Below are 14,171 nucleotides of genomic sequence, written 5' to 3'. Positions count from 1 at the left end.
ATGGAGCAATCTGATGAGCATGTATGGCGTCCACCTGATCAGTCATGGCTTAAATTAAACTCTGATGCGGCCTTATTCAAAGAACATAACTACTCTGGATTTGGTGTTGTGATCCGGAACAACCAAGGCGAGGTAATGGCTGCTATGGCTACTAAAGGTCCACCGGTTTCAAGTAGCGAGGAAGCTGAGACACTGGCGTGCAGAAAGGCATTAGAATTCGCTACTGATACGGGCTTCTCGGAGTTAATAGTGGAAGGAGATAATGTCAACGTTATGCGAGTCGCTTCTTCATCAACCAGGAACTTTTTCATGCTTGGAAATGTAATAGCTGATATTCATTGTATTCTCTATGGGTTGGGGAGGGTGTCTATTAGCTGTATTAAAAGAGATGGAAGTTGAAGAGTTGTGCCAGTTTGGAGGTTTTCGCAACTGTCTCGCGGTTAAGGCCTTCCCGCGAGACAACCGCGAAACTCTCTGCCTGGAGGTTTTTTAAGTGTAACTTTCTTACTCTTCACCCATACTATATATACCCTCATTACTCACAAATGTGTAAGGAAGCCATTCAGAGAGAAAAACCCTAGATAGGTTTTCAACAACACACACACCCATCTTTTAGAGAAAGAGCTACTAATCCTTAGTGAGAAATCATCCTAGCCTCTTCTCCTTCCCTCTCCCATTGTCATACCTTGAGAGGAAATTTGTACACAAACCCAACCCACACCTTTTCAGAGTATAGAGAGTGTTTTGGAACTTGAGAAGCTTTGAGGATTTTTCAAAAGAAGCCGGTAAGGCTTGGCAGATGCAATCGGGCATATTGCGGGATCCGGAAAGCTAGAGAAGACATGACTCCGTAAAGTCCGTTGGTAACAAGAGCTTGGAGGGCTCAAGTACATTGGGTAGACTAGGCTTGGAGGGTCTTTTGTTATTCGTGTACTCCAAATTTATTCTCTAGTGTATCGATTACCGCTTAGAGGGCGGCGGAGAGGTTTTTCGCTGAGTTCTTCGGTTTCCTCTTTGATAACACATCGGCGTGTTATCTTATGTTTGCATCTTTCTTCCCTTACTCTTGTGTTTTACTTTTATTGTTTGTTGTTCATGTTTATGCACTAGAGTAGTATCGGTTTATTGCGCCTCATATACTCTTGTTCCGCACTTAGATAAGTTAGAGTAAAAGCAATCTAGCCGTAATTTTAATTTGGGGGTCTACACAAGCTCTTGTGTTTTAATACAAATCCGAGCTTTCACAAGTCAAGCTCAAGCCTTAAGTTTAGGCTCAATTATTAAACAAGCCAAGCTAAAACATCAATACATTATGCAATCCCAGTAAAATCTCTCCTTTTTTCTTTTTCTTTTTTTGTTGAGAAAGATGACTTTGATTTTGAGGGAAAGTCAAAATTGGTTAAACCACCAATAGTGCTTTCTTCTACAATGAATTTAGGACCGGAGGACAATACTAATTGAAATTCTTGTGCTGTGAGTATAGTTTGTGTTTAATCTTAATAAAGTTTTTGTTCAAATGACAAAAATTTTAATTTTTCCCTTCGAAATTAAAAAAAAAAAGTATCGACGCCCAAAAATTTTAAGGTTTTTGTACTTAATTTCTTGAATACAAAAATGTTATTTAGAATTTGAATAACTTCTCAAGTTCAAGCAAGCATCTAGCGACTTAAAAACAAAATCAGAGTTGGACCTATTCCATATTAAAGATTTTTGAGTTTTTAAAAATTGATACACGTAATGAATGACGACGACCAATGAAATTTTAGTCTTAAATACGTTGCGCTTTCAGTCAAGTTTATCCACACAAAAAAAAAAAAAAGTGTTAAGTTAAAAAATTCAAAGTTGATGTGTATCCAAATGGACCAAATGAACGAAAAGTAAAAAATTTAAAGTTATGAGTATTTTGTTTGTATGATAAAGTCGCATATTCCATTTTTACTTATCTTATTATTGTTGGTAGAGTCACAAAAGGAACAAATTAGAATACATGTTACTCTTATCTTTTGGTATGGATCATAAAAATAAGCAAATTTGATGACAAACTGCCATTATGAGAGGAATTACTAGTAAAGTGTTTGACATCCAGCGGGATTGTTTTAGGTAAGATATTTTCCAATTGCTCTTAAATCTTATCTAAAAGATTCATGCATAACGACTTTTTTGTTTTTGATAATTCATCGTTACAAGATGGGAAATGTGTCCTCAATCCTCATAATTCATAAAAAAATACGAAACAATGTCATTAAACTATAAGACTCTTAATCATATTTCCATTTCCATTCCCGATAGTATTTTATTTTCATTATTTTTTCCTAACTGGCAATTCAATCCAATTAATTAAGCTATTAATATATGAACAATGCAATAAGAACTTTAAAATCGGTGGAATTAGAAGTTTCATCATACATATTGGTGCTGTGAATTTAAAAATAAAAGAACAAAACAATATAGTCAATTGTGAAAAAGACCACTAAAATAGAAAATAAAACATAACAACTTCATTTGGTCTAACATCAAATACATTACGCACTCCCAACAAAAGAAAAAATTATTCCTTTTTTTTTAAGAAAGTCGAAATTTGGTCAAACCACCAATAGTGTCCTATTCCACAATGAATTCAGGACAAGAGGACACTACTATTTGACATCAAAAAATTTGTTCACATCCATGACACATTCATAAAATGCTAATCACATTTTTATTACTAATCATTTCACTTCTTCACTTATAAAGCACATGACTTTTGGAACCAATCATACTAGACTTTTCAATAGTTAGTTAATGCAATTTCACAACATCAAACAAACCCAATGTATATGATAGCGAATTCCAATATCACCTATTCCATCAAAGGAATGTTCAATTGTTCACACTAGTATTGATTAGAAAATATTCTAGGTTAGGACATCACATATTTTCAATTAACTTGGATAGCAATTTCCATAGTATCTTATTAGATGGAGAAAAATTTGTTAGTTGAGCAATAAGTTTCTTGACTAGGTTTTACGCTTGCACATTCAAGAACTTTTGATTTTTGATGATAAAATAAACCTTGTGCTCTGCAATTTCAAAGCTCATGTCGTGCATAAGTTCCAACTTCCAGGTAGTGATATCACCTTAAACTTTCTTGCAAAACAATCACAAATCCACTTCTATTATACCCAGAGACAAAAGTCAAAGTTATTTTGGTTTAAAGATTGTTAAATTTTGATACAAGAAATGAATGACCATTGTCATTTTGCCACCTTTCTGCTTCCATCCCACCACCGATACCCATTAGTATTAACTTCTCATCTCTCACCACCCTTGATCTTTCAATCAACTATTTTCAAAACAGTTCAATTCTGTTTTGGATCTTTGGTCTTCGTAATCTGGTTTCTCTTGATCTATCTTGGAATCAGTTTCACGGTCCAATCCCTGTTCATCTCCAGAACTTGACTTCACTTAGGCACCTCAGTCTATCTACCAACAATTTCAACTCTTCAATCCCTAATTGGCTCTACAGTTTTTGTCATCTTGAGTTCCTAAACCTCGGCTACAATAGTTTACATGGTACAATCTCTAGTTCCATTGGAAACCTAACATCTGCGATTAGCATAGACTTGTCATGCAATGAACTTGAAGGAAAGGTACCAAGATCTTTGGGTAATCTCTGCAACTTAAGGGAAATTAGATTGTCATACAACAAATGGAGTTAAGAGATATCTGAAATCTTTGAAAGTCTATCAGGATGTGTTTCAAATAGTCTAGAGATCTTAGATTTGTCTAATGCTCAACTGTCTGGGCAGTTAGCTGCTGAATTTGGTTAATTTAAAAATCTGGTCATCCTTTCTTTGGGGTATAATTCAATTTCAGGTCCAATTCCATTGTCTATAGGGAATCTTTCCTCTTTGATATCCTTGAACCTTGAGAGTAATCAAATTAATGGACCTGCCACTCAAGTTCATTTTGCCAATTTTATGAGATTAAAGACACTTGTTGCGTCTCAAAACCAATTGACTTTAGAAGTGAGTGACAATTGGACCCCTCCTTTTCAACTCAACCATTTAGATTTGGGATCATGGAATTTAGGGCCGAAATTTCCTTTGTGGCTCTATTCACAAAAGCAACTTTTGATCTTGGACATATCCAACACAAGGATTTTTGATGTGGTTCCTCCTTGGTTTTGGAACTTGTCTTGTCAGTTTGAATATCTAAATATCTCTCATAATCAGATCTATGGAGAGATTCCACATATTCCAATGATTTTGTCCTCTCCTTCAGTAATTGATATGAGTTCAAATCACTTCAAAGGTTTGTTACCTTGTATATCTTCGAATTTGACCTTTCTTGATCTTTCTAACAATTCACTATCTTGATCAATTTCTCACTTTTTGTGTTACAAGATGAATGAGCCCAAATATATGTAGTTCCTCAATCTTGGAAAAAATCTTTTATCAGGGAAATTAAGTAATTGTTGGATGATGTGGAAAGACTTGTATACCTTAAATTTGGGAAAAAACAATTTCACTGGTAGCATTCCAACCTCCATTGGATCTTTGGTTCGTCTTTCATATTTGCACCTAGACAACAACATATTCTCTAGAAAAATACCATCCTCTTTGAAAAATTGTAAAGAGTTGGTGAGCATTGCTATTGCTAAGAATTATTTTGTTGGAAGCATACCTTCATGGATAGGAAATAGACTTTCAAGCTTGGTGTTTCTTAACCTTCACTCAAATAATTTTCAAGGTTACATCCCACTAGAACTTTGTTCTCTAACTTCATTCCAAATCTTGGACCTTTCACATAACAAGCTATCTGGAAGCATACCTAGATGTGTCCACAATTTTAGTGCCATGGCCACAAGTCAAAATTTAGATTATCCCTTTTCTTTATATAACTCTTATATAGGATATTATTCTAAGCCTTTTGAAAGTCAATCGGTTGTGATTAAGGGAAAAGATCTTGAGTATTCCACCACTCTTCAACTGGTAAAAATTATAGACCTTTCCAACAACAATTTATCAGGTGAGATCCCTGAAGAAATGACTCATCTCAAAGAATTACAATCATTGAATTTGTCATTTAATATCTTGACTGGAAGAATTCCTGAGAAAATAGGTGATTTGGGATTAGTGGAGTCAATTAATTTCTCAAACAACCAACTTTTTGGTCAAATTCCTCAAAGTATGTCAAGTTTGACATTTTTAAGTCAGTTGAACTTGTCAAACAACAATCTAATTGGGAAAATCCCTTCAAGTACTCAGCTACAAAGCCTCGGCGTCTCTAGTTTTTTTGGAAACAAACTTTGTGGACCTCCTTTTATTGATAATTGTTCTATAGATGATGTAAAACCCAACACTGAGAACAAAGGGAGTAGCGGTGGGCGTGAAGTGGATTGGTTCTATGTGAGCATGACACTTTGATTTGTGGTTGGGTTTTGGGTTGTATGGGGTCCTTTACTAATGAACAAGCAATGGAGAATTATGTACTTTCAATTCCTAGATCGCATGGGGTACAAGCTTGGGATGTTTTGGCACAAACTTGATAGCTTTTACTTAAATGTTGTGAGATTCTTATCTTGTTACTAGCCAATGTTTCTTGTGGTTCATGGATATGTTGTAGTTTCATTTTGAAATAATTTGTATCTTTTGTTAGCTTAGTCATTTTGAAATAATTTGTAGACAATTTTTTTTCTTACATGTGTATTATACTCATGTTGTGGTATTATATTTAGAGAATTAATTACAATTATATTATGGATTCAAGTGATAGCCTATTGGTACTGGTATCCCCTTGGATTCCTGATATTTAGAGTTCAAACCCCAAATTTTCTGTCCCACCATTTGCATAACAAAAAAAAATCATCAATATATGTACAGAGAGACCTTTAACAACATAAGATTAGGAAATTTAGCAACAACAGTAAAGTAATAATTTGGCTTTTTTTTTATAAGTAATAAAAATTTATGTTCAAAAATACTACCTCATGCAAAAAGTCATAAGGCAGAGATAAAAATTACAAAAAAAGAAGATAAAAAACAGAAAGAAAAGATACTAATTACAAAGAAGGGAGCTAAGGAACATAGGGAGAGAATCACTAGAGGTAAGTCCCCAAGCCCTAGACCAATCAAAAAGGGAGCCACTGAAAGAAGCCAATAATTGGTCATCAGAACTTTTCATGTCCTTAAACATCCTCCAATTTTGCTCCCTCCACAGACAACACATTAAGCACAGCGGAGCTAAATTCCAAATGCTAAACGAATGCTTTCTAGGCCAATTCCACCAACCAAAGAGAGTATCTGCAACTGATCTTGGCAAGACCCAATAAATCCCAAAAGCTAAACACCAAACTCTACAACCGATAAGCCTTACCACAATATAGTAGCAAATGATCCACCGTCTCCCATTACAACAACACATAATGCACCAGTCAACAAAGTCCATCCCTTTACCCCTCAAATTGTCACCTGTAAGGATTTTTAGTTCATAATTTAGCAACAATAGTAAGCATCAGGGGGTATTTCCTACTTCTAGTTCATATGCATATAATTTGGCATTGTTGGTTAGCGTACTTGATGTGGTCTTATGGTGTGACTTGCAATTAACAGAGAATGGAGTTAGGATTTGCACACCAGATGTCCTGCTTAATAACTTTTCTGATATTGTGGGTATTTTCAAAAACAGGAATAAGGTTATCTGCTTAATGGGGTCCCTACCAAAGGATGGCTTTCTGTGGATTTCACCTTCAAGGAGCTAAACAGTTGCCTGTAAGTAGGAGTTGTTTCAAATTCTTAGTATTTGCTTTTGGCAACTTGGGTATCTTGTGAACCAAATATGATGATTTGGTAGCACATTTTTCTTTAAATATGGTTGGACGTCGTAATTTTCCAAAGTTATTCTTATGGAAGCATGGAAATATGAGAATAAAAGTGTGTTTTCAACATTAAAATATAGTTTCCAATGACTGTTACAGTGGCTATTTGGTTGTGTCGTTTATTTGATATAATATTTTGCATTAACAATTAATGACAATTTCTTAATTTCTAACCACTAATTCTGGGAGTCTTCTTTCGAACTAATAAATTTGATGGCAATACATTCCAAATTCTCACTGTTCAAGATTTGGCTTCAATGTTCAAGCCACCAGGTTTATGGTTGAACATTCAGGATAATAAAAAAACATAATTCTGTTGAACATTTTATTGGTGTCTTCTTTCTTCTTCTTCTTTTTGGTAAGATGTTTCTCTAAACATGTAGGATCTGGTCGCACAGCTATCATTTTAACCAACCCTTTTGTTCTAATACTTGTGCAGCAACACCATTTGAGTATGAGAAGCTTTGTACTTTCTGTACCTAAAAGTGTCAATTGTCAATTATATTTCATCACCAGAGGTTGCTTTCCTAAGAAAAATTACAGCACGATTTAATCCAAATATGACAAAACTGTTGTTTCAGTTTCTAGGACAAGATGAGATTGAGCCTTAAACCAACTAGAATTATGGTTCTCTCTTACAGAATCTTACATTTGTCTAGGCATTTGCCTCTGGAATTCTTGTTCCCAAGGCTTACATATGGCCTGTAGATGCAACTGATCTACCTCATACGTGGATGCTCATAAAGAAGGGCTAGAAGTTTTAGCATCAGCATTTGCGAATGATGTTCCATTTAGCTTCAGTTATAGTTTGTGATCCAATAACTGAGTTCTTGAATTACATTGACAATTGAAACTTCTCTGTTACCGGTGCGCTGGCTGACTTCCCCATTCCTCCTTTGGAGGAGTAATTCTTAGAACTATTGGAGCACATTGAATGGTGCTTCCTTGTCTCACATTCATGGTGGTGTCCACCATGAATGTGAGAGGACGGAGCACCATTTCACTATACTCTGGGGGTACCTAAGAAGTTTCCCCTTTGGAGAGTATTGGTTCAGTATAAAGTTTTTTCTAGTGGTTTTGATTTCTGTATATTCTCATAAAAACTTAAATTGTACTGCCTACCTAAATCCCTTTACAGATGCATTGGATAATGATCAAATCAATAAAGCTTCTAATTTCGTGCATTGGTTCAAGACGCCTTGATGAATTTCTCCTTTGCCCATTTCTTGACCCTATACCACATTCAATGTGAAGTGATTTGCTCTTTGTCAGTGCAATCACGTGGATATTGTGTGCATTTCTAGATATCCTTGAACAACTTTCCGGTATTTTGTTCAAAACTGGTGCTATTTCTAGCTTCATATGGATGTATTTGTGATTCATCCTACCTTTCAAGAGAAGTTAAAGTTTATTCAAATGTTTTTTTTTTTATAAATACTAAAACTCTCAATGATTTTTGGAGACTTTTCAATTTCATTCTCAGTCCTGGGACTACCTTTAATGCAGAGCTCCTTGATCAGGTTACTATAGACTTTAAAAGGAATTTTGTTGTATTAGTAATTGCAAATGAGTTTGTGCATCACATGCCACAATTGCACTTTCAGAACTGAAGGATTAGAATACCATTGCTTGTTGTTGCATTTCATTTACAGTAATAGCTTTTGATAATTCTGACATAATTAGTTATTTTTCTCGAGAAGATTACTACCTGCTCATTTCAATAATATTTTCTTCAAGATGCTGATTTCTCTACTCACGTTGCAGATTGCTTTGCTCATCTAGGTCAAAATGCTTCAGCACAATGATTCTTTTCTACTCATAACTGATTGATAAGGTTGTCTACCTGTATGTTTTTTTGAAATATATTATGATTTTTAGAATATTATTGTTGGCCTTTGTCTTTCACCTTCCTCACTCTCCAACGAATCCTTTGGTCATCTCTAAAAATGGAGCAAGTGGAGATTTCCCTGGTTGTATGGATTTATCATATAGGAAAGCGATTGATGATGATGTAGATGTACTTGACTGTCTAGTACGATTGGCAAAGGATGGGACTCTGTCTTGCTTTACCATTAATTTTTTGTAAGCATACCTGTGCTAATATAATTAGGTGGAATGGTAATTATATTGGCCAAATTTTGTCTAGGGGGCTCTGGTGTGCAGAACCATCTTCAAACTCTTCTGCACTGGACATTGCAGAGGCCAAGGAACTCTTGAAGCAAAGGAGGTGACATTAGCTGCTGAAGACTTCTTTTATGACTTTTTTGAAGAGCCAAAGTAATTTTAAGACAGTTTCAAAATGCATCACAACTTGAGGTACAAATTGGATGCTAAATTGTGTGGATTTGAGGATATACAATTTACTTATTGCTATCTAATATTTTGATTGTTATTTGAAACTAATGATGCAAGATCTGTTGGATAAACATATGTAGAAAGGAATATAGCATGGATATGCAGTTCTTAATTAAAGAGAACCTTTTAACTGATTTAATTGACTTGAATTATTTGGTAGAGTAAAATGATGAACATATGTAATTGGTATTAGTTGTAAAAAAAAAAAAAAATGAGGGGGAAAAGAAAAAGACTCCTCGTAAAAAATAACTTAACAATTATTTTTAATTGTTTTTTTAATAAGACAAGACTTGTTAATTTCCTCTTTCTCTAAATCTTATATGCATGCTAGCATAGAACCAACACAGAAGCAAGCTTTTGTAATCCATCTTTATTTTTGAATGTATGATAAAGTTTCACTGTCACAAAAGTTCATGAATTTCAACACTTATACTATCTGCTTCATTTTTAGTCAAGGTTTGTTGACAAAAGCAGAAGATCAGTGAAAAGCTAGTTACTAATATATATTGACATGGATCATATGATGAACAAATATAGTAACAAAAATTAGTAAATCTCCCAAGAGAGGGCCTGCTTATTAAGTTTTGAACTTATTAATGAACACTTATTTTGTTCGCAAACGAGTTGTGTATAGCTGGAGTCTAACCTTTGTTTCTAGCAATTATCAACTAGGCCTTTGAACTCAATGTGTCATTAATCTCAACCACAAACTCATGCTCATAGCTGTGCCCATTCGATTGTAGCAAAGTTTGTGAATGAGTTTCAAAACAGTTGTAGAGTTAATTGCTAATCTGTTGCAGCCCTTTGAGTTAGTTGCCAATATGTTGTGATGCTTAATTGGGCATTTACAACAGTTGTGACCTAGGACAACCACAATAGTATAATAGAACAGGAAATTGATAGGATAAACCCTAGGAGTCAGCACCTAAGGGCTGCTTGGAGTCAGCACCAAGCAAACTGGAGTCGGCACCAGTGTAAAAGAAAACAAACATTTTTTTATATTTCTCAAAAGCTGTGTTACAATAATCAGAAAAAGTGTTTAAATAGCTAACAACACAAAACCCTAATTATTAAATAGCTAACAACACAAAACCCTAATTATTAAATGTTTGAGCTTGCTTAATCTCAAGCCCAATAACTAATAGGCTCCATCCATAAGGCCACAGGTTGGGCCGTCTTCTTTTTGCTCTTCCTCCCATACGTGTGTATAATTGGGGGCCTATATCTTGTGTTCGCACCAACTCCCCCCGGGTGAGAGGAACTCGACCCCGTCGAGTGGAAAGCTGAAGAGCTCTGATAGTACTCTAGTAAGTCAGGATCCAGTCGTTGTAGCTCATCTCTAGTAATCCATGTGCAATCAGAATCTGGTCGTCCGCGCCACCGAACTAGGAAACGGTGAACTCCTCCATCCCTGGTAGAAACAATTTGCTCATCTAAAATAGCATCAATAGATTCTTTATGGGCATAGGGCAAATTTAAGGGTAAAGGGGTAGGCATAGGGGCATCAATAAGATTAAGCAAAGGCTCATCAAAAGGAGTATCAGGAATAGCTGTAGGGCTTTTATAAGCAACTAGATCCTCAATATTAAAGGAAGAGCTAATACCATAATCATGAGGAAGGTCAATGACATATGCATTTGGGCCCATTCGTTTCAATACCTTGAACGAACCGGCACTACGAGCCTGCAATTTCTTAAAGGTCCCAGATGGAAACCGTTCAGGTCGGATCCGAATCATGACATAATCTCCTACCTGAAACTCTGCATGACGCCGATGAGTATTAGCATGAATTTTATATTGAGAATTACTTACTTGAATTTTTTTGTGAATCTCAGTATGCAAATCATGAACATGTCGTGCGAATGCCTCAGCAGATTCAGAAATCCTAACATGTGGGGACATGGGCAAAAGATCTAAGGGCTTCCTAGGTGTATGTCCATGCACAACCTCAAAAGGACTAACGCCTATAGACCTGTTGACAGAGCTATTATATGCAAGTTGGGCTATAGGAAGAATTAAATCCCAATTTCGATTGGCTTCACCCACTAGACACCGAAGGAGGTTCCCTAGGCTACGATTAACCACCTCAGTTTGACCATCAGTTTGAGGATGAAATGCCGTGGAAAATTTCAATTTGGTGCCTACTAAATGCCACAAGGTCTTCCAAAAATAACTCATGAAGCGAACATCCCTATCAGACACTATGGTTTTGGGGAGACCATAAAGCTTGACAACCTCATCAAAGTAAAGCTTTACAATTTTAGAAGCATTAGAAGTCTTAGAACATGGTAGGAAATGAGTCATCTTAGAGAAGCAATCAACGACTACTAGGATAGAATCATGCTTCCTAAAGGTGCAGGGAAAACCTAGCACAAAGTCCATACTCACGTCCTACCACGGGCGATCTGGCACAGGTAAAGGCGTGTACAGAACAGTGTTTTGCTTGCGATGTTTGGCTAGTTGACATGTACGACACTGACCAACTATCTTAGCAATGCCCCTCTTAAGACCAGGCCAATAGAATTGACGTTCCACTTCCTCAATTGTCTTATCTCGGCCAAAATGACCTGCAAGGCCTCCTGCATGTATCTCCCAAACTAGGAAATCTCTCACTGACGACCGAGGGATACACAACTTGTTGGCTTTGAACAAGTAACCATCCTGAAGGGTATAATCATCCAAGACGGGGTGTGAAGCATTACTTAGGCTAGTGTAGAGCTCCCCAAAATCTTGGCATGACTGATAGTCATCCTTAAGTCGTTCAAACCCAGTGACCTTAACACTCATGACTGATAGCAAAGACACTCTTCGACTTAGTGCATCAGCAGCCTTATTCTCAACTCTCGCCCTATGTTTCATCACAAAGTAGTAGCATTGCAGAAATTCAACCCAACTACCGTGCCTAAAATTTAGCTTCTTTTGGGAATTGAGATAGCGTAAAGCTTTATGATCAGAGTAGATAATAAACTCTTGAGACAACAAGTAATGGCGCCAATGCCAAAGAGCTTGTACAATGGCATAAAATTCTTTGTCATATGTGGAGTACTTTTGCTTAGCATCATTCAACTTCTCACTGAAATAGGCAATTGGGTGGCGCTCTTGACTAAGTACTCCCCCTATGCCAATACCTGAGGCATCACATTCCACTTCAAAAGACTTAGTGAAATCAGGGAGACGCATGACAGGTGCCTCAGTCATCTTCTGTTTCACCTCCTTGAAGGCCTTAGTAGCAGCTTTTGTCCAAATAAACTCTCCATGTTTCAAGCAGTCAGTGATGGGGGACATAATGGTACTAAATCCTTTGATGAATCGGCGATAAAAGGAAGTGAGCCCATGAAAGCTTCGAATCTCATGTATAGTTTTGGGCTCGGGCCAATCCATAATGGCTTGAACCTTCTGGGGGTCGGCAAAAACTCCTTCAGATGACACTATGAAACCTAGGAAGACAACTTTATCTGTAAAGAAAGAGCACTTCTTGAGGTTACCATATAAACTCTCCTTCCTAAGGGTTGTACAAACTTGAGTTAGGTGGTCTGAGTGTTGCTCCCTAGACTTACTATAAATGAGGATATCATCAAAATACACAACTAGGAATTTTCCCATAAAAGGCTTAAGCACTTGAGTCATCACTCTCATAAAGGTACTAGGAGCATTGGACAATCCAAAAGGCATAACCATCCACTCATATAAACCATCTTTCGTCTTGAAGGCAGTTTTCCACTCATCACCATGACGAACCCTAATTTGACGATAGCCACTTTTTAAGTCTATCTTGGAGAAGATCGTTGCTCCAGCCATCATATCCAACATGTCATCCAACCGAGGGATAGGAAAACGATACTTCACAGTGATCTTGTTGATGGCACGACAATCAACACACATCCTCCAAGTCCCATCTTTCTTTGGAGTTAAGAGTGCAGGGACTGCACAAGGGCTCATGCTCTCACGAACAAAACCCTTTCTAAGTAGTTCTTCTACTTGTCTTTGCAACTCGGCATGTTTTGCAGGGCTCATCCTATAATGGGGCAAGTTAGGTAGGGTCGCTCCGGGCACAAAATCTATGGCGTGTTGGATATCATGCATGGGTGGTAAATGATCGGGGAGTTCCTCAGGGAAAACATCCTTAAATTCCTGGAGCACGGACCTCACTTCTTCAGGTTGCTCCTCACAAGTCTCTCCATGAAGTTCCCTAGCAACCAAGACAAACACAATGGATTCTTGAACTGCTACCCTTTCAAATGCCTTTGGGCTTATGATGTTCAGACCTTTCGCCTTCGGCACTTCTGGCTTCTTGCTCATGTCGATTGGCTTGGGTTTCAAAGGATTAAGCACAATCTTCTTGCCTCCAAACAATCTTCTTGCCTCCAAACATAAATGAGCAAGAATTGGATCACCCATGAAAGGTGACATCCAAATTATAAAGCCAAGGTCTACCTAAGATAATATGCCCTACATCCATGGGAATTACGTCACACCATATTTCTGCCTTGTAGGTGAGGAATTGAAGTGGGACAACACATCTTTCTTTTATGGCTATGGAGGAAGTATCCACCCAAGAAAATTTATATGGGTTAGGGTGTAGGATCAATTTCAAGCCTAGGCGGGAAACAACATTAGAGGACACCACATTAATGCAACTCCCACTATCTATAATAACCTTGCACGTTTTATCTCCACACTTAGTGTAAGTCTGGAAGATGGCACTTCTTCGCCAATCATCAGTTTCCCTTTGTTCTGTCAAAGCACACCTTACCACATTCACTCTAGGGACACCAAAAACAGCCTTGGAGTCATCAACCTGAGGAGAGATGGCTCTAATGCACGTGAGGTAGCTGGGATCATCTTCCCATTCGGCCTCAACATCTTGGACTTCTTCAGCATTTGGGTCATATACTAGCTCTTCAACATTTTCTACATTTTCATCATCCTCTTGAATGACAAGGGTCCTAGAGGGACA

The 14,171-nt window shown here is 37.1% G+C and overlaps 1 protein-coding gene and 1 pseudogene across 1 annotated transcript; both read left to right on the top strand.

Moving 5' to 3' along the window:
* Nucleotides 1–399, top strand: LOC142639346 (uncharacterized). Its single transcript, XM_075813541.1, has one exon. The coding sequence runs from the start codon at nucleotides 1–3 to the stop codon at nucleotides 397–399; it is 399 nt and encodes a 132-aa protein (XP_075669656.1).
* Nucleotides 400–3,245: 2,846 nt separating this feature from the next.
* LOC142639345 (receptor-like protein EIX2) lies at nucleotides 3,246–5,810 on the top strand (annotated as a pseudogene).
* Nucleotides 5,811–14,171: the final 8,361 nt, after the last annotated feature.

This window comes from Castanea sativa, chromosome 6 (assembly GCF_040712315.1).
Source record: "Castanea sativa cultivar Marrone di Chiusa Pesio chromosome 6, ASM4071231v1".
NCBI classification, from domain to species: domain Eukaryota; kingdom Viridiplantae; phylum Streptophyta; class Magnoliopsida; order Fagales; family Fagaceae; genus Castanea; species Castanea sativa.
The sequence above is the reverse complement of the archived record's forward strand: the minus strand, read 5'-3'. Positions and strand labels throughout refer to the sequence as shown.

Excerpts from the sequence above, each read along its gene's own strand:
- LOC142639346 (XM_075813541.1), top strand. The coding sequence starts at position 1 with ATGGAGCAATCTGATGAGCATGTATGGCGTCCACCTGATCAGTCATGG.